Source organism: Lacerta agilis, chromosome 12, assembly GCF_009819535.1.
Source record: "Lacerta agilis isolate rLacAgi1 chromosome 12, rLacAgi1.pri, whole genome shotgun sequence".
NCBI classification, from domain to species: domain Eukaryota; kingdom Metazoa; phylum Chordata; class Lepidosauria; order Squamata; family Lacertidae; genus Lacerta; species Lacerta agilis.
The window spans coordinates 34,768,963-34,789,144 of NC_046323.1; the positions used below are offsets into that span (position 1 = coordinate 34,768,963).

General features: G+C 43.1%; 1 protein-coding gene across 3 annotated transcripts in view; it reads left to right on the forward strand.

Moving 5' to 3' along the window:
- The window catches only part of PLXDC2 (plexin domain containing 2), a 232,312-nt gene that overhangs the window by 189,482 nt on the left and 22,648 nt on the right, over positions 1-20,182 (forward strand). For all 3 annotated transcript variants that reach the window (XM_033164880.1, XM_033164881.1, XM_033164882.1), the window contains 2 exons: positions 6,992-7,087; positions 8,404-8,485. In XM_033164880.1, coding sequence (XP_033020771.1) covers positions 6,992-7,087; positions 8,404-8,485 — 178 coding nt within the window. The remainder of the gene's footprint in view (positions 1-6,991; positions 7,088-8,403; positions 8,486-20,182) is intronic.

Here is a 20,182-nt window from a genome sequence, read left to right on the forward strand (position 1 = left end):
CAGGAGCCTACAGATGCCCAAACAACAAATGGTGCCAAAATGATAAAAAGGCATAAGCACAATATGTGATTCCAAGGGAGGGCATTCTTCGGATAGGGCATACTTTTAGAGTTGTACTTTTTTTCTTGGTTTTATCTTTTGTATACCACTTGTTTTTAACATTTGAGTGGTGTGTGGATTTTATGAAATAATTAAATTAGCAAACTGAGCATTCTACCACTGGGAGGCATACATTATGCAGCGATGCAAGAAAGGGCCATTTCTGACATTCCCCCACTCCTGCATCTGCCATACCCATTTTCTGCCAGTTTCCCCATCCTTTGCTTCCTACTCACTTTATTCTAGAAGTCCAACCTTTCCCTCTGGCCGTCTGGGGCAACTTTTCGTGAGCCAAATGCCATGGGGAGAAATCCAAAGACCATTCACACAACTCTCTGTCTTTAATGAAAATAATTATTGGGATGAGGCATAGCAAAGCATGTATTGGCACAGAGATTGCTATGATTCTATTGCGGATATAGTATAGAATTGGATGGATGGATGGAAACAGTTGCACAACAGATGTACACAAACTCATGAATTAGCAAAAGAATTTTTGGACCAGTACATAATTCTTCACAGTCCGATTAATAATAATTGGCCTGAAGCCCAGATATAGAGTAGATAAAAGACAATTTGCCCTGTGGTAACTCATTGAGCGATGACAACCATCACATGGAGAATAAAGCTGCAATTCCATACACACTTACGTGGGACTAAGTCCCACTGGACTTATTTGGATATTTCTGAATAGACATGGATAGAATTTCTCTAATATCAAGCCACATGGCATGGAAATTTTACCATAACTCAGCAACCACTAACACTGGACAGGGGTATGGTAGGGTGGGACTCACTCTGGGCAATGTGGCCACAGGTACCACCACTGTTTTCGGCATTGGGGATTGAACCATTTTAAAAGGCCTTTAAGTGTCCTTCAATTTGTATTCATTGTACTCTGTCAAAAACTCATGTGGGCTATGATAGATGGGGAAATTTTATAACAGAGAGGGCATATTCACACTGGCATATACTGGTAAATTAACTTGCAGGAAGTTGCCTGATAGTAATCTCTAAAGAAAATCATCATTGTCAAGACTGTCATTTTCTGCAGGAGCACGGCCACTGACTAAAGTTAGGACCATGGATCCCCACCTGTTAGATTTCTTTGAATGCATTTGAGGATGGAGGGGTTTAGCATTTCTCCTGCCTTTAATAGTCCAGATTGTGTGAACAAAGGGGCAGTGAAGGTGTGCTAAGGGGTAATTAATCTGTGTTAAGTGATCTTGAGCATAGACAGTATAAATATTGATCTAGCCTACAGGATTTTCCCATAGATGGCTAAACATTGAGACAGTTTATCGCCTCGGTTGTAAGAAAGAATCAATTCAAATGATTGTCTTAGAAATAAATCATTCACTCATGTAGTTATCCTCTTAAAATTGAGATAGATAGGAATATAACAAACTTTTAATCTGTTTGATAATAACTCACAGAAATCAATGACTTTGGATTCAGTGCAGTCATTGGTTTCTCCTACAAAACTCAACATAAGACATTCAGTGATGAGTGTCACCCAGAAATCTTTAAATGTATGATATAGCCATGTAACAAAAAAATAGACCCAATGCATCCCCCTGGGCTCTGAGTGAAGAAAACAGATACACTGTGAACCCACACTAATATACTTGAGCAGAGCTTTGGAAAACTCAAAAGAGGAGTACATGGAAGAAGGTCCAGTGGGTGGTTCTGGAGGAATAGATCTTAAGGATTGGAGCCTAAAATAGATTAAGTACCAGTAACCAAAATCTCCCATCTTGTTCAACCCTCTTCAAAAATGTTGAACAAGGTGGCACAGAAGCTGCTGGGGGTAAGGAGGCAGCAGGAAGCTTTCTTCCTATGAACTTCTTTAAATTAAGTAACTTCCCTGTTTCCTGTCCCATATTGTTCAGGAGGACTGCTGGATCTCCATTGAGGCTTTCTGGGGGCAGAAGGGAAGGAGGGTACAGGAAAGATTTCTTCTGTGAAGTTCAACTTACCTTGAAAACCAAGACCAACTGGGAGAAGTTCTCTACTCCTCCTGCAACCCATCCAATGTTGCTCAAGAGGTTTTCATATGTGAAAGGGGAAGAAGCTGCATAAAACTCTGAACTTCCTTAATGCAGGTCAGATTGGGGGCAGCTCTTCCCTCTCCCTGTAACTCATTCCACATTGTTCAGGTGGGTCCCCAGCCTTCCAGCTAGGGTTTATGGGGATGTGGGGAATAGGAAGGGAGAGCACACTTTCCTTCCATGAACTTCCTTCAGTTAACCTATATATAGATATAAGAAAGAGGGCTTGGTAGCACGTTCCTCATCTGTGCTGTGACCTTGCCTTCTCAATTTAGGTGTCAGGCATTGAAAGCAGTGGCTGTAGTGAAGGTTCAAGTCCTTCAGTCTTGTCCTTCCTGACTCTCTAGCTTCCTGATCCTCCCTCTATGGTTTCTTCTTCTTCATTCACTGACTGGATAAAGTTGCAGAGTGCCAACTCAGTCAAGATCCTGAGATGCGAGCACCGTCTTAGCCCAGCACCTAGCTGTGCATCCCCTTTGTTTGGCTTCTCCAGGCAGAGATGGGGGAAGGTATCAGTACTGGGCAAGTGACAGAGAAGGAAGGTTAAAGGACGTGGATCTGCTTTGACAGGTCAGTAGGAAATATGAGTTTGTAGTGATGTGCTTGCGCCAGGAGTCCCCTTTTTGCATTACATCTGTGTCTCCTGGATCCTGGCTTCTGAGATGATGTGCCAGGATGCTCACAGTAATCACTACACTGTAAGATTTATTGTGCCATATTTGTAATGCTTGGCCTCAAGTCACATTTTCTGCTCCTCAAGTGTTCATCCATTAAAAAGCAGCTTTTAATATTGTGTTTGATGAGGGGTCGTGGGGATTTGGTTTAGAATACAAAAGAGAGCCTCAGCGGGGCCCAGCAGTGCTCTTGAGCCACATTCATGCCACACATTTAAAATGCTCCGATACCACTGCAAACAAAATTCTTCCTGCAAAGAATTCTGGGGGTTGTAGTTTGTTAAGGGCGCCAACCTATGATCCTGAGCTCTCTGTGCCTATGATTCTGAGTTCTCTGTGGAGAGGTTATTGATGGTTGTTAGTGAAACTAACAAGCAAAAATGCATTATATCAGGAAAAAGTGCTTTGGGGAAACGTGTGTATTTGGCAAAACTGAATGCAAAAATGTATATCAGGAGAAAATCGCAGTAAAATGCTGGTCAATATCCATGAGGCCTTTTTAAAATGCAAACTGATACAGATATATACGTAGAAAGTGAATTTAAGATTAGAAAAAGGAGAAGCTGAAATGGACACATTCACTCCTCCCAAATTCCTGTATATGTCTACTCGGAAGTAAGTGCCATTAATTTCAGTGGGGCTTCTTCTCAGATAAATTGGCATGGGATTGCAGCCTTACACTATTAGAAGCCAGTCACCTTAGCAGTTCAGCTGTGGGCATTTTTCTTTCTTTTCCCTTCTGGTGGGAGGTGTTGTCACAAAGGCCTAATAGCTTCCTACAGTCCCTTTCTCATACTGTTCCTGAGGAGCACATTCAGAATTTGCCAGCTTATGCCAAGCCAGTGTGCCCTGAGTTAACCTTTGCTAATGACGGAACACTGAAAGGTTCAGCTGAAGTGCCAATACCATCATTTTTATTTAGGTATTCATTGGCTTGCTTTTTTGGACTGAAGGACCTGACTTCTTTGGGGGAAACAAATTAAAGCCTCTGGCGCTGGCAGGAGTTCATTTCAAATACATCCCCGCAGTGCTCAGCCTTGGCAGGTGCATCATACGGGCAAGTCACTGTGGGAGAATAAATCTTCCCCGCTTGGCAACAGAGGTTCTCAGGTCCTGCCCAAATAAGCTTAGCCTCGGCACACATGTTCTAGCCCAATGCATTTGGAGAGCCAGACAGGTATCAGACATTCCAGGATAGATATCTAGCCCAGAATCTTCCTAGTAATTCATTCAGACTGGCTGGGTGGCAGTAATTTTATTCACTTACTAGGATGTTACGTTCACATCTGAGGGAAAGAGAGAGAAAAGCGGGGGGGGGGAGGCCTTTCATCAAGAGGGTTTGAAAGAATTGGCCCTAAACTAAATAACACGCTGATTTAATTGGCAATGATGGTGCTCAGCCATGATAAGAAGTTAAGTAGAATAATTTGTGGATTTGTTTCTGTGCCACATCCTGCCAGTATGTGCCTATGAAACAAGATAAGAACAAAAGCACCCTCCACTGTGCTCTGGGTAGAGGGAGCATTGGCAGTATATAACAGAAATTACTGCTGCTAAACAGGCAGTACTGGCTGCTTTGTTGAACTCACTGGGTTGTAGCCACACTAAGGCAGGGTCCCATCAATGTAAGGATTGCCACTTGTGTGACCGGAATACTTCATTTCTCCTCCCCCGATTGACCCTTAAGTCTGTTCTAGAGGTTCCCCCAGCCCCCCAGAGCAGATTTGAGGAGGGTACGGGACAAAGAGAGTGGGGTGGGGGAGAGAATCCTGCTACGCTAATGGTAATCCTTACATTGACACGCAGATTATACCACTCCCTGCTCCATCTTGCTTGCAGGTAAGTGAGGAATCATATCTGCTGATTGATTTTCATTGTTAACCTCTGAGAAACTCGGAGCAATGGATACAGCTTTGCCACTAACCTCATTTTTATCATCGAAACAACCCTGTGAGGTAGACTAAGCTGAGAGGGGAACGCATCCCTTTAAATGCTGTGTGGGGAATGTATTTTTTTCTGCAAATGGTTTCTGTCTGTCTGGGTTTCAGTACCCCAGTGGAAGTAAGGTGGAAATCAAGGTAGGAAAAATGGGATAGGAAGGTTCCTCTTTCATAGAAGGTCCCAAATGGTAACATGTCAAGGACCCCCATATCACCTTGCCCAGTGGTACAGCACCCGCTTCATATGCAGAAGGTCCCAGGTTGACTCTCCAGGAGAGACCCCTGCCTGAAACCCTGGAGAGCTACTGCTGGTCAGTGCAGGCAGTACTGACCTTAATGGACTTAGGGCAGATCCACACCATACATTGAAATCACATTCCCAACCCACACAGAGAATACTGGGAACTATAGTTTCCCCCTCATCAAACCCCCAGTGCCATTAAACAAACTACAGTTCCCAGAATTCTTTGGAGGGAAGTCATGTGCTTTAAATGTGCATTGGGTATGCTTTACATGTAGGGTGTGGGCCTGCCTTCTGTCTGAGGCAGCTACCTGTACTCCTTACATTCCCTATTTTTCAGCTGCTCATGCCAAGATAATGGGAAAGCGAAAAGAAAATGCGGAGAAGCCAGAGGAAGAGGAAGCCTTCCTCTTTGGGAGCTAGATTAATCCTTTTCAGGATTATAAGGATTCTGCTCACCAGGTCCTTTTGGGATATGAGTGAAGCACTGTCCTTTGATCAAAATCCTTTTCCAGGAGGGTGGGTCTTTGTTTTGATTCCTTTGTCTCCCTCAGTGAGAAAGGGGTCAATGATGTTGATCTGGATTTCTTGATCCTGCAGATTGGTTGATTCTGTCTTTCCGGTTCATTATCCAGCTAAGTGTTGCTTCTTCATGCTGGGCTTCTCTGTGAGATCTAATAATCCATATCTGCTCTGATTCTGCTCTCTTCTCCAATTCTGCTTGATGCTCAGTGTGGTACGGATGCCCCACCATTAATTACCCTTCTCCTACCTCCTGCATTATAATCACCCATTCATCTAGTCATAGGCACTTTGTTTCCTGGCCTGCCTATAAATTGTGCCTTCTCTCCCTCACCCCACCCCCAGGAATATGAATTTAATTGCATTTAGTAGAAGTTTGTAAGAACTCGGAAGTCAAGAGTAAAAGGTCATCATAGTTTCTCGGTGTTACAGTATGAAAATGCAAGATTGTCTTGTAGTCATGAAGGTAATACAGGCCTGAACATGATTATAATAATAAAATAATGAATAGGAAAGCTAGAATTAGATGCTAATTTTTTATCATCTTTTTGCTTATAAGTGGTATTTGCAGAACCCTTTCAAAGCAATCAATTCATGACTTGGCAATTAACATTCTGCCTTGAGGAGATGTTCTGGCATCAGTTCTATACCAGCTGAAACTATAATCCTGTCCAAAATTACTTCTGAGATAATGTGGGATGATACAATGAAAACATGTTGATGCGTGATATTTTTTTCCTGGCCTCCATTTAAACTTTTCGGTGAACTCTCCCAAGTTTCAGAGAAAGTTTTGCATTACACAGGAGGACGTTGTAAACAAAACTGAATGATAAACTGCTATTATATTTTACCAGTGATACATAATTATTCTGAGGATTTTTTTTATCCCACTTGTCTGTCACCAGTAATCAAATTGGCTTACAAGTTGGCTTACAAACGACATGTCTGAAATAACTGGATGGAACAGCAGCGCACAAACAAAAGAAATGCACCAGGAGCGTTGAAATAAATCATATTATACTCAGCAACAAAATGCCTGTGAAAACAATTGAGTCTTGACTGCCCTGCAAAAAAATCTTCCAATAGTCATCAAAAATCATCCAGAGCCAGCTGGATAAGACCTGCTGTATTCTGGGCACCATGACAGAAAAGACTGCTTACCATTTATGGTGGCAAGCAGCAGTTGTGACCCAGCATGCCTGCAGGCAAGCCAGAGCAGGGCACAAATTTCCTGCAGAGGTGACTGGCAACGTCATCAGGTTCGGCCGGTTGCGGGGAGTGGCAGGACACCTTGTCACTTTGAATTTGAATTGGCCAATCATGGCCAGGTTGCTGGGCAGAATTTTGGGGATGGACCTGGGTCAAGCATGTCTTCACTCAGGTCCACCTCCAAACCATTTAAACTGGCTGGGCTTGCTTCCTGCAGCGCAGAATTTAAAGTTGTTGTTGTTTCCTTCCTGGTAGATGTCCGTAGAAGAACGATATATGAGTATCACAGAGTTGAGCTTCAAATGTCAAAGGTTACCAATCTGTCAGCTGTTGAGATGATTCCTCTACCCAGTAAGTACAGACCCAACAAGCACATGATATATATCGTTCTTAAAGACAGTCTGTTGGTTTTAAAATTCTTTAGAGACATCTTCCCTCTTAGCGCATGATGGCCTGGTTCACATGTCACTTTAAATGATAGTTAACCATGGCTTAAAGCTGAATGTACAGCACGTTGACACACACAGGGAAAATTGCTGCTTCTCTGCTCCTGTTGCTGCCATGCTACTAGGAGCTAAACCTCTTGGATTCTTCATCACTCCTGCTGTGCTGGGAGCTAAGCCATGGTTTGGCTTACTGTTATATCTGCATCCAAGCTCATGGTTTGTCTCCTCAAACAAACCATGAGTGAGTGGTAAGCCAATAAGAAACCTTGGTTACAGCTCATGGCTATTTGAAGAGCAACAAACCATGAACCTAACAGTAAGTCAAACTGTGGCTTAGCTCCCAGTAGCACAACACAGCAGGAGAGGCAGAAGATTAAGCAGCCACGATTTTCTTCCTGTTCATCCACACACTGCAGTGTTATTGTTTTGTTGCATTTGTACTTTTCAATATTAATTCCTTTGTTTATTGTATATTTATTTTAAATAAGGAAATACATGAATACATGAGAGAGACATCAGGGCACACACCAGAACAAAAGAAAATGTGAAGAACTACATTTCAAAGGCCAGACATACCTAACTGGTTACTCTCTAGATAATAGCCAGTATATTCAAACATCCAATATCTGGCAGTTGTATATTGATCACCAAGTGATCATGGGTGCTTAATAAGCCCTGCAAAGGAAGTAGTGACAAGTGGTTATTTTGTATCTCATCCACACACACACTTTAAAGAAAGCTTGGAATGTAAATTGCTAGACAAACCATCAGTAGAAACTGGAGTCGGCTCCCATCCCCCTCTTAATCCAATTATAGCTCTTACACAGTTTCCTACCCCCGCTTATTACGTCTATATGACAAAAACATTAGCTATACGCCATGAAATGTAAGACCTCAAAAGGAAAGAGACATAAAGAAATAATTGAATGCTTTCATGGCAAAAGGCGAATTTAGGAGCCGGGCAAGAAATGAAGATTTGCAGAAATGGTAGTATACTTACAAACAGGATTAAAATTGAATCTCAAAGATCAATATTTCATACGTGGTGCCTATTTCCATAGTGTGTCATAGTAGCCTGTTTCTAATGACAGATGGTTGGAACTCACTTATTCACCAATTATTTTAAGGAGAATACATTATTTTACTCCCTAGAAAACTATTGGTGGTAGAAAATATTTGCAGGGTGAAGTTTATATCTGCCTGGGTCTTTTCTTGTTGCAGCCTGCCTCCAGTTTAACAGCTGTGGGCCATGTGTCACGGCTCAGATTGGCTTCAACTGCAGCTGGTGCAATAAACTCGAAAGGTAAGAAAAACTAGTTAATTCTGGCCTTTGATATACAATGGCACTGATAATGAATCCATTTTTCTCTTGCCCTATGTAATGCATAGGGATTCTTTTAATTGGGCTGATTTATTTCCTACTGACAACTGAAGTGATGGTTTTGACCTTTCAATTTGCGATATATAAAAGTAATAAGGTTCCTTCCTCAGAATCACTGTAGGACCAGCCAGCATACTCCACGCTCAGGGAGAAAGGTTCATTCAGTAAGCATTGACCTCCAGGGCAATGTACCCTTTACCATAGGCTTCTAAACCATGGTTTAGAAGACCGGGAACGTGTTGCTAAGTCAAAAGAGAAAATAGACTGGAGCAGCCTTAAAGGTCCTTGGACTTTTCTTAATATTCAGGGCATTTCCAGATGGGCCACATTTTTGCTTGAGTTAAATTGTTGCACAGTCGTTGCAAGAAATTGAAAATCTGTCCTTTAGCTAGGTCCTCTCTCTTTGCTGATCTGCCTACATATTTTGTTGCCGGGGGTGGGGGAGGGATGCATTCCTGCTTAGTGTGCTTTTTCTGATAGTAACTGCTGTGTGAAATGCAGTTCCTTGAGGTCTGTGACTAACTGACAGATGTATGCTGGTGAGGAGCACCACAACATTATCTGCACCATATTGTGCCTCTATCTCATTTCCATTTTCTTTTTTCAAGGGAGCTTACTCCCAGGAAACTATGCACAGGATTGTATTCATTCATGCTTACCCTAATAAACTGAGCAGTGCGCTATGAACTGCTGCTCTTGGGTGGGTGGGTTCAGGTGTATATGCATATCTGTGTTAAATAATGGCTCAACACTTGTTGCCTACATATTTTGACCCTCTTTGAGAGTGTTCCTATGCCTATCCTTGGGGGCTGTGGTGGTTGTCATGATGAGCTCCTGCACTTCAAAATTTACCACTGGGTAAAACCTTTGAAGAAATGCTGTCACTGACAAACAAATGCACCATGTGGGGACAATATATTGTCCCACTGTTACAGAATCAAACACTAGTAAAGTCGTATCTCTACTTACACATCCCTCCAGATACGTAAACTTCGGGTTGCGAATGCCGCAAACCTGGAAGTGTATACTTCCGGGTTTCGCCACATGTGCAGAAGCGCTCTATCTCGCTGTACGCATGTGCAGAAGCGGTGCCTCCGGATACAGACTTTTCAGGTTGCGGACAGACCCCTGGGACGAATTAAGTTTGTATCCGAAGGGTCCACTGTATACTGCTAACAATAGGCTTGTTCATATGTTTTACAGAAATGGGTACAAGTGTTTGTGTAAAAGAGTCTGCACTGGGTAGTTTCTACAGCTCAGGTGTTGGGTACACAGACTGTAAATTTGTGAATGTTACATGTGAGTAACTCCACATGTGTAAAGGTAAAGGTAAAGGGACCCCTGACCATTAGGTCCAGTCGTGTACGACTCTGGGGTTGTGGCGCTCATCTCACGTTACTGGCCGAGGGAGCTGGCGTACAGCTTCCGGGTCATGTGGCCAGCATGACTAAGCCGCTTCTGGCGAACCAGAACAGCGCACGGAAACGCTGTTTACCTTCCCGCCGGAGCGGTACCTATTTATCTACTTGCACTTTGACATGCTTTTGAACTGCTAGGTGGGCAGGAGCTGGGACCGAGCAATGGGAGCCTATTTCTGTAGACAGGTAAAAAGTTTGTACACTCATTTGGGTCATCGGGAAAGACTGACATTGAATGTTTCACTGTTTCATCCAGTATGGCAGCAGTAGGGACAATTTGTAAGTCACAAAATAGCTGGAATATAAAGAGCACAATCATTCTTCACAGTCTTAGCTTTTAAAACGTTCCCCAGCTGCTGACCTTGGTTAGCTTGAATGAATTCAACAGAAACTCCTGTTATGCAAGCCTGGCTGTATTAGTGCTTCATTTTTGCTTTATGTTTTGTTGTGCTTTTAGCCCAAGAAATTAGATTCAGAAATTCTCGTTGTTAGTGAAAGGAAAATGAACAAAGAAAAGAAGACTTTTAGCTTTTCTGGGGCTTGCAGAGATCTAATGAGGGTCTGGGAGAGAACAGACAAAGGCTCACTGACATTAAAAGGTTGCATATGTTCTTGGAATTCTGAGTGTTTCCTCTTGGGATGAGTTGTGTCATTCAGTTTTCCCCTTTGAGATCAGTTAATTAATTTGTCAATTAGTTTTGGCAACAATATTTGACATACATTATACATATTATACCTAAATAAAATGTTTTCATAGAAGAAGATTATGGCACAGAGCCAAACAGACCTGCATGTAACAAAAGCAGCAGCATTGTATTAGGCTTTCCCCCATCGCTTTTGAAATCTAACTTACCCCCTGTCCTGACTGTGTTATAGTGGGTGCTCCTGATGCATGCAATGGTTCCCCCCCCCCAATTTTGCAGCATTCTCACAACTTCATTGACATCAAAATGCATGGGGATATTCCAATGTAATCCCTATTCATGCTTTATGAAGAAAATCCACTAAATCAAACAAAAGCACAGTTGCCAATGAGCTGTTTTTGGAAAGCCCAATGACCTGTTACCAAATTTAGCCGTTGCCTGGAAGCACTCGGTGCACATTTCCCCATAAACCAAACTGTTTACATTGTGTGTAGCTATAGCTTCCTTACAAGCCTAATCCTTGTTATCAGAATCTGAGTGTGCATGATTTGGGTTGGTCAGCAAAGGAAGTTCAAAACATGCTAAGATTTTGTAAGATGTACCCATCTTTGTTAATGTTGTAGCTTCCGGTCCATATGTACTCAAGCACACAGTTCTGTCCTTTCCAGCGCAGTTCCCAATGTAGCCTCTCCCTCCAGTGCCCAAGAGCGCAGATGTCTGTTAGAATCTGTGAGCATTTGGGGGAAGGATCCAGGTTTCACTAGGGAGGGTCAACAGCTTGGATCCTGAGGTCCCATGAGCTCTCAGGATGCTTCCTCTAGAGGAGGGGTGAGGAATCTTTTTGACCCAGCAGGCCAGATCCTTATCTCCCCACCTGGCTATCTCTGAAGCTGTCGGATCACTTGTAGAGCGAATGGCTGGAGGCCCTCACAAGTAGACCCCTAAAATTCTAGATCCCAACCTCTTCTCCCCCACCCCCACCCCGCACAATGCATTATGCAATGGTTTTGTTGATTATCATTGTTGGGTATCGACTTCCGGGATAATGGCGTCAAGGCAAGCTACCCCTCTGCTTTGTCTACGTGAGTAAGAGTGTTTATAACAATAATACGCTGATAAAGAGACTGAGAAGAGTCTCAATTCAGAAATAATAACTACAAACCAGCAGTCTTATCAGCAAAAAATTCCGGGAGTTGCTAGAAGGACTCTGTTAGAAGGAACTTTAAACCTCTCCCCCTTCTTGCAGCCCGTCAGATTAACCGTGAACTCGTTAAAGTCGCTCTGACCACCTTGAAATTAGTCATGGTTCTGACAAGGCAATGCTATAAAGAACTGGGCATATTACCCATATGTGACAAGGATATCCCTCCAAATAAAAAGCAGATCAAGGTCCCCTCTTTTTTCCAGTTGGGAAAAAAAGGATGTGGAAATTTAGAAAATCCCCTCCCCCACCCACACGAATGGTCTGTAGACCACCTCTGGGATTGGAGAGAGGATAAAATAGATGATAGAGGGACTGTAATAGACCTGGCAACTGAGTTGCAACAAGCGGTGCTGGCTAACAAGGGGTACGAGGATCAAGCTGCCTGCTCAGATCAAGATCCAGCCCAGGAGCAGGGATTGCCACTTGGGAGCTCCGAAAATGAGTCAAACACAGCCATTATCATTTCTGATTTGATCCGAAAACTAGCTAGAAATAATTCACTAGACCCCCATCCTGACAATGCTTTTCCTACTGCCACATTGACTGATAAAGGGAAGAACTGGCAGTGATGTTGGGGTGTTTGTTTCTCTGTATTTCATGGTGGTGGTGGCGGCGGGTGGGGGGGATGTTTTGCTTTTTAAAAACAGCTAAAACCCCACAAAATTATCTCCTGTGTTTTTAGAGCATGCTGTGTGTTGTAAATGATTGCCTTTGGTAAAGTATGTCATTGTCCCATTGCTTCCAATAAAGAAAAAGTGTGTCAGGGTGGGGTGGCCTACTCACAAATCTCTATGGGTAAGAACGGAAATGCCTCTAAATTGATTACTGCTGTTTCATTGCATTTGTCCATTTCCTCATTCACAGTATTACTGCTTTTATGAACTGCAATTTCCATCAAATAACATGGTCTTGGAGTTTTAGCTCCTGTTGTGGGAAAATGGTACCTTTCAAAATAGAACATTTATTTGAAAACCAAAGAGCCCTTTCCAACGTCACAAATTAGTGTTTAGCATCAAGCCAGCATGGGGTGGGGTGGGGGAGTTTGGTGGCAATTTGTGATGTTACGTTGTATTGGAATAAAATAAAATCCAGCATACCTGCTCATTCGAGTTTAGACCAGGGCCTGAGTTCATTCTGGGAAGATCGGGATTCTAAGAAAGGTGTAACAGTTGGGTATTGCAGTTAAGCAGCAAGAGATGAGATTGTAATAAGGCAACAAACACAGCTAGAAACGTGACCACAAGCAGTGTGTGGTAACGCTCCAGTCCCGTAATCTGCACTGGCATGACACCTCCACACATGCATTTCTTTGCGCATCTAGACTAGCTCTAAGAATTTAGCTACATGGTTCACAAAGCAGAGTGGAGCAACCACCTTACCCTGCCATCTCTGAGAATTGGATTTTTATTTTTTTAAAAAAATTACAGGCAAGTAGCATTTTTCTTTCTCCCATGATGCCAGAGGAGGCAGTTATCAGAGCAGGTTGTTCTAGCAACTCAGGTTAGTGTAGGATTCAGGTTAACGTCAACTGCAGTGCATATATACTTACCTGCTATCATATAACAGGTTAAATGAGAACAGATGGACATTAGCAGATTACCAAAGAAATGCTACTTGGAACAGCCAAAATGCAGTGACAGAAATAGCCAGTGGTCTTAATGGAACTATAAACTACAGCTTTTGGAAATGGATCAGCAAAACCTTTTTTTAAAAAAAGGTGTATCTACCGTGTTTCCCCGAAAATAAGACATACCCATAAAATAAGCCGTTGCAGGATTTCTATGCATTTGCACAATATAAGCCGTACCCCGAAAATAAGCCATAGTGATGCGGCGCCTCACTTAAGATGGCCTGGATAGGCATGGCTATGCAGTGTGCCGACGTGGAGCGGTTAAAATAAGACATCCCCCGAAAATAAGCCATAGTGTGTTTTCTTGAGGAAAAAGAAATATAAGACAGTGTCTTATTTTCGGGGAAACACGGTAATACGTGTGCAGCAAACCATTAAAAAATAAATTAAGTGATTATTATACTGAACAGGACGTAGAACCCATCCAGACCTTGGGCTTGTTTCCAACATCTTAAAGAGAGACACATTTTGAAAAGTCGTTTCCTTGACTTTACCTTCCATGACTTACTGCAAAGAGCCTTTATGGCTTGAAAATTTCATCCTGTGCCATTTATTTACCAATAGAGAAAAAAGATGTTTCCAGGTCTGCCATTGTTTCTGTTTGCAATCAATTTATATTACATGGTTTCTGCACCTCTGTTTGGACTGCAAACTGTGGAAGATTTAGGCATTATCTATTGCATTGTCCCATATATATGACCTGCTCTTTTCCTATTAATATTTTCTTCAAGTTCCTTACAGTTAAGGAAAGGGCAAAAGAATAAAAATTAAAACTCCCAATTCTCCTTTAAAACACACACATACACACACGAACAGAAGCCCATAACCTTTGACGAAAATAAAATTCCCACTGTGCAATAAGGACAAACACTTAACATGTGAAGTATCCAGTTTTGCTGTGGTGGCACAAAACCTGAAATGTGCTTTTGTAGAGGAAAATGAGGAGGAAAGTGAGAGGCGCCTCTTATCCTTAGTTGTATAAAAGCTTTTATTGACTGGATGTCTGCATGTTTTGTCACTATAATTGTAATGACTGCGTGTTTTGTCACTATAATTGTAATGACCTTTAGTAAACTGGTTGCCTGATTTTCCAGCACAGGAATGTGAAAGCTGTGGCCCTCCAGACATTATTGGACTCCATCCCCCCAGCCAGCATCACCAATGGTCAGGAACAGCCAGTAGGCAGGGAGGTGGAGTCCAGCAACACCTGGATGGCCAGAGGTTCCTTATCCCTGTTATAAAACACAGGCTCTTATCATGAAAAGAAATGCCTGTATTGCTATATTTGAGGATCTGAAGTTGCTAATGGTTCTCTTCCGCTTCTATTTTCCCATTTTGGTCTTTGTTGTAGCCGTCTACATACAATTCAGAAGGGTTTTGCTTTGACTCTAGATGTCTCACCAAACACTTGTCGTTGATGTGATTGGTTGCCCTAATTTGCTGCCCTAATTTTCTTAGGTTTAGCCAAGCATGTATACAGAAGTACTAACTGATATACCATTGCTGAGCATCCATAACAGCAAAAGCGTTTATGGGCAGGCTTGATTAAAGGGCATGCAATGTGTCCCCTGCTTTCTCATACTAATGAAATAATTAGTTCTCTCGAAAATAAAGGTAATTGCCCAAGAAAGAAATTAAGTTTAAGTTTATAAACAGACACTAAGGTAACGTGGACTTGAATGTAAATGGCAGTAACGCAGATGATGCTTTGTAAAGTTATTATATTGAAGTTTACTTGGGCATAAAACTGTAGGGGCATAGGTAGATACTTAGGTAGATACTTACCTAATACGAAGTCACCTATTATTTGAAAATGCACTGTTGATATTATGACGATTGTGTAGGACAGTGGAGCTAATCTGGATTTGAATCAGAGAGATCCATCAGGCATATTTGGTAGGAGCACAATAAACCTTCCTGTGATACGGAAGCTTTTCTGATTATTTGTGAGATCTTTCCCTGCCTTCTTTAGAATGGGTGTGTGTGGCTGCACATACAGATATGCTGTGTACGGAACTGTTGATACGAGAGAGTGCAAGCTTTCAGTTTACCCTGGACAATATAGTAGGCTCACATGATTGGCATCAGTTGTATTTATGGATTGCTTGCATTTGGATGATACCAAATATCTTTGAAGCGGGGGTGCACTTTTAGCTCAGGTCTTCTTCCTTAATTTTAAATTCATTTATTTTCACTGACTGTTCCCATAGGTACCTCAGTTTGAAACTGTGATAACAAAAAGTTCCTCTTCCCCCACAAAAAAGCAATTAAAAGGGGAGGTAACCACACTTAGAGGTTTTCTGCTGTGGTTCCGAAAGATTATTGCGGCCCCCACCACAGCAAAATCCCCCCCCCCCACAATTTTATACGTCAGACACACCAGCTTTGACATGCAGCCCCTCAACTGCTGATCACGGACCCATGCAGCCCTTGGCTTGAACAGGGTTAGCCAACCCTGGTTTAGGTCTCATAAGGTCCTTATGGCCCAATGCAAAGTTGTATTAAACACTTTGAAAGCAGGTTATTTTCCAGCTATCTTCTATATATTTTAGTATTTGGAGGTAATGTTTACATACATTTATAAACCTTTCTGTCTATGACTGAATATATTTATGTGTCTTCATGTGGAAGTGCTTCCCAAGTTGTATGCAGCCTGGAGACCAGCATAAACACTGTGTGGGAAACTAGCTATGCACATCCTCCCTGATTGTAATAGCACATGACTTCCTCTGAGGGAGACTGGTCCAGTTGCATCTAGTCATTCCCATGGTGCTTCTGCGCTTTTGTTTTGCAGAGTTTCTCCCACGCTGATTTGTACTTGGACAGAGATAGCTAAAGGCACATGTGCTATATTCCTGTGACTGCGATTTGTCTTAACTGTTTTTAATATTGAATTTTAAATTGTTGCAACCCATCCGGGGACATGCTGCTGAAGGGCAGGTAATAAATTTAACAACAACTGCTACAGATCTGTCATGGAAGGTGGGTAGGTGCACTAAGGAGGCAATTTGCCAATGAAATATGCAAACATGCTTCCTCTCCAACATATTTTAAAATGAAATGGGGCAACATTTACATGCAGGCTAATGGATCAGTCTGTATTTTATCATGATACATGCATTTCTAAACACATTTTATCATAAAATACACATCTGTTTACACATATTGATGCACTTTTAAGCAGAGAACAGTATCACAAAATTCAGAGAAGTGCAACATCCGAAGGATAATCTTGTTCCAAACCATTTGGAACAAGGTGAGAATTAGGTTGCTTCACTTAATAATGAAGAGCAAATGAAATTCTCCTCCAATGCTAAAATGGGTGCATTTTAGATTCCAGTAACAACAAGAACTACGAAAGGTTACATGAAAAGCCACCCTAGATATTTTTTGTTGCTGACTCCTCCAATGCACGCATTACATAATAGCAGTAATTAAACCATTTGCTTCCCACCTCTAGGTGTAATGAGTGCTAATGGGTATTCCTAATGAGAAAACTGATGAGCCCCTACTCTTCTATAATTCATCAGTAATCAGCATTTGACTGTTTTTTTGCTGTGTGTTCACTTTAATTTGACTTTGCACTCATCTAAAGACAAATGTAACCCAGAGGGGAAGGGAGGGGGAAACCCCAATATGCCTTAAACTTAGAGCCCACACCATCCAAGCTCAATGAACAAACACCATCTGTCATGGAACCTTCAAGGCTTTCCTTAGCTTGTTTCTTGTCTGTGTTGATTAAATCAGTCTAAGAGTTTTACTGTGTTCATCTGCCTATGTCAGTCGGCCTTACTGATTTGTCTAGGCTTTCCACATCTGGAATAGCAGGGCAGCCATTCAGCTAATACTCTTGCCGGTGGCAAGCATGGTTTATTATTATTATTATTATTATTATTATTATTATTATTATTCTGGTGAGCACATTTATGGTGCTGTCCCAGCCCCAAGTAAGAGGTGGGTGGGAGGATCTTCCTTAGTCTCATGATCTCTGAGAACTTCCAAAACTCAGAGGTTGTTGTGATGGCTATATGTTTTCTCCAAGACCAGAGGCACCATGCTTATGAATGCCAGTCACTGGAGAACAACAGCAAGAGGAGGCTCTTATACTCTTGTCCTTCCCATAGATATTTGGGAAACAAGATGCTGGCCTAGACAAACCTTTGGCCTGATCTAGAAGAATTCTTCTTATGTTTCAACCCTAAATCTGGTGGCAACCACAAATGTAGTTTCAAATCAATACAGTGTATATTCTTATGAGTGAGGTTTAGATGGATTTATATCCTGAAAGATGGGATATAAATGATTGATGGTCAGAGTCAGGCCTGAGGTCGTCGTAGAATGTGAACACTCACTATTAATATCCTTTAAACAAAATTAGCAACAGACATTTTTCTGGATCCACTTAGTTCCCATGAAAATTAATAGATGTTGAGTTAAATCCTGATGAATTGGTTCCATTGATTTCAGATTTGCAAGGCTTGTTGAGGGCAGTAACTCATATTCACATTGAATTAGGCACCGCTGTTGGTAAATGGCATGGAAGCAATATGCAGATGACACCAAGCTCCTGTTTCTCCAGGTGAAGGTGTGCAAGTGCTGGATTGGTGCCTGGAGGTAGTATTGGGCTGGATCGGGGTAAATAAACAGAAAGTGAATTCCAGCAAGATAGAGGCTCTGATGGTAGACAGATCCATGTCCAGGGTTTGGAGCTATGGTTTGTGCTAGATGGGTTTGCCCTTACCTGAAGGAGCAGATTTGTTGCTTGGTGATCCTTCCTGATTCTACACTATATACTCAGGTGACCTCAGTAGCAATGAATTTGCCAGCTACAGCCGTTACTGGAATGGAATACAGGTGAAAATTGAAAAATTAGAATATCATGGGGAAGTCCATTTATGTAAGCAATTGTTTTCATTAGCTACTGGAGTTTAATATATGAGATAGACCAGGGGTCTGCAACCTTTAAGACAAAAAGAGCCACTTGGACCCGTTTCCGAAGAGGAAAAAAAAACTGGGAGCCGCAAAACCATTGCGGCCCACAAAAATATAAACACCCAGAAGCTCATAGCACAATTTAGACAGGTAATGAAGAGCAGGTAATGAAGGCAAAATGGCAAAATATCAAGAAACGCTCCCCCCCCCCCAGCCAAACAACAAGCACTGTATTAAAGGAACCGTCCGAACGCCTGACGCTGCAGGGGCAAATCTAGAAGGGGAAATCCAACCCCCCCAGAATACTTCCGCCCCATGAACAGCACAAAAACCTCTTTCCCCCTTCTCTCATTGCACACACTTTGTAAACCAAGAAAATCTTTTTTTAAAAAAAAACAATTTGGGAATCCAGTTGCGGCGAGGTAATAGCCCAGCTATTAAAGAACAATGTAGCTAATTCCAAGGCAACTGAATAACAAAGAGGCCAGCGATTAAGCTACAGTGCCTGGGGGGGGGAAGTCAAAGGGCAATTCTAAAATGCAGCAGGGTAACTTTTAAAACACAAAGTTTTTTACCCACCAAAAATGGTGACCTCCAATATGTCCCCAAACCACTGCCCAACACGGATGCAAGTACAGGCTCCAAGCACTATAAACACCCAGAAGCTTATAGCACAATTTAGACAGGTAATGAAGAGCAGGTAATGAAGGCAAAATGGCAAAATATCATGAAACGCTCCCCCCCTCCAGCCAAACAACAAGCACTGTATTAAAGGAACCGTCCGGACGCCTGACGCTGCAGGGGCAAATCTAGAAGGGGAAATCCAACCCCCCAGAATACTTCCGCCCCATGAACAGCACAAATGCAACCCTAAAAGTTTAGCAAACTTATGCAAAAGCACACAGCATGCACACTGCCCCAATCACTATTGGCCAGCAGAGGGGCTGGGCAAGGCACCTGAGAGGGGCTGAAGCAGGGGGCTGATCATGTCCCGCCTGCAGTCGCGGGAAAACATTCCTTCAGAATGGATAAAACCCTTCTTTCAGTCCATGGGACTCCCGCTTCTAGGGGGGGCAGGGGGCTTCTAGGGGGGGCCACTGCCCCCTCCTGCCCCCCCGTCGGTACGCCCATGCTCGGGCCCCTTTCGCCACGCTGCTTAAGGGAATTCTCCTGTGCGCCCCCGAAACAGAGCCCAGGACTGGTCGTCCCCTGAGCTTTTTCCCACGCCCATCTCATCCCGTTGGGCCGCCCTTAGCTGAACAGCCGGGCTTCCTTTTCCTTCCCAGACTGCCACGTGTCCTGGAGCCGGGCCCTTCCACTTTTTTTAAAAGAGGGCTTCCCCCTCGCCCGCCGCCCGCCGCCCCTGGCCCAGCCCGCAGCTGCCTCCTTACCTCGTCGAGTCGTCGCGCCTCGTTGAACCGCAGCAGACATCAGCTCCACCAGCAGCAGCCAAACACAAGCGCCGGGACAGGCGCCAAGGAGGGAAGCTGCTGCGGTCTGCTGCTGCGCCTGCGCTGGCATGAAACGAGGCACGCATGAGCAGCACAGCCGCCGGCAAGGTAGAGAAGTGGCTGGGCACAGGCGGGCCAGCAGCGCGGCGCAGCGCCCCCTACATTTCGGCGCTAAACGCACCGGCCCTGCCCGGAGCCGCGGCAAAGGTGCAAAAGAGCCGCATGCGGCTCCGGAGCCGCAGGTTGCAGACCCCCGAGATAGACTCATGACATGCAAAGTGAGATATGTCAAGCCTTTGTTGGTTATAATTGTGATGATTATGGCATACAGCTGATGAAA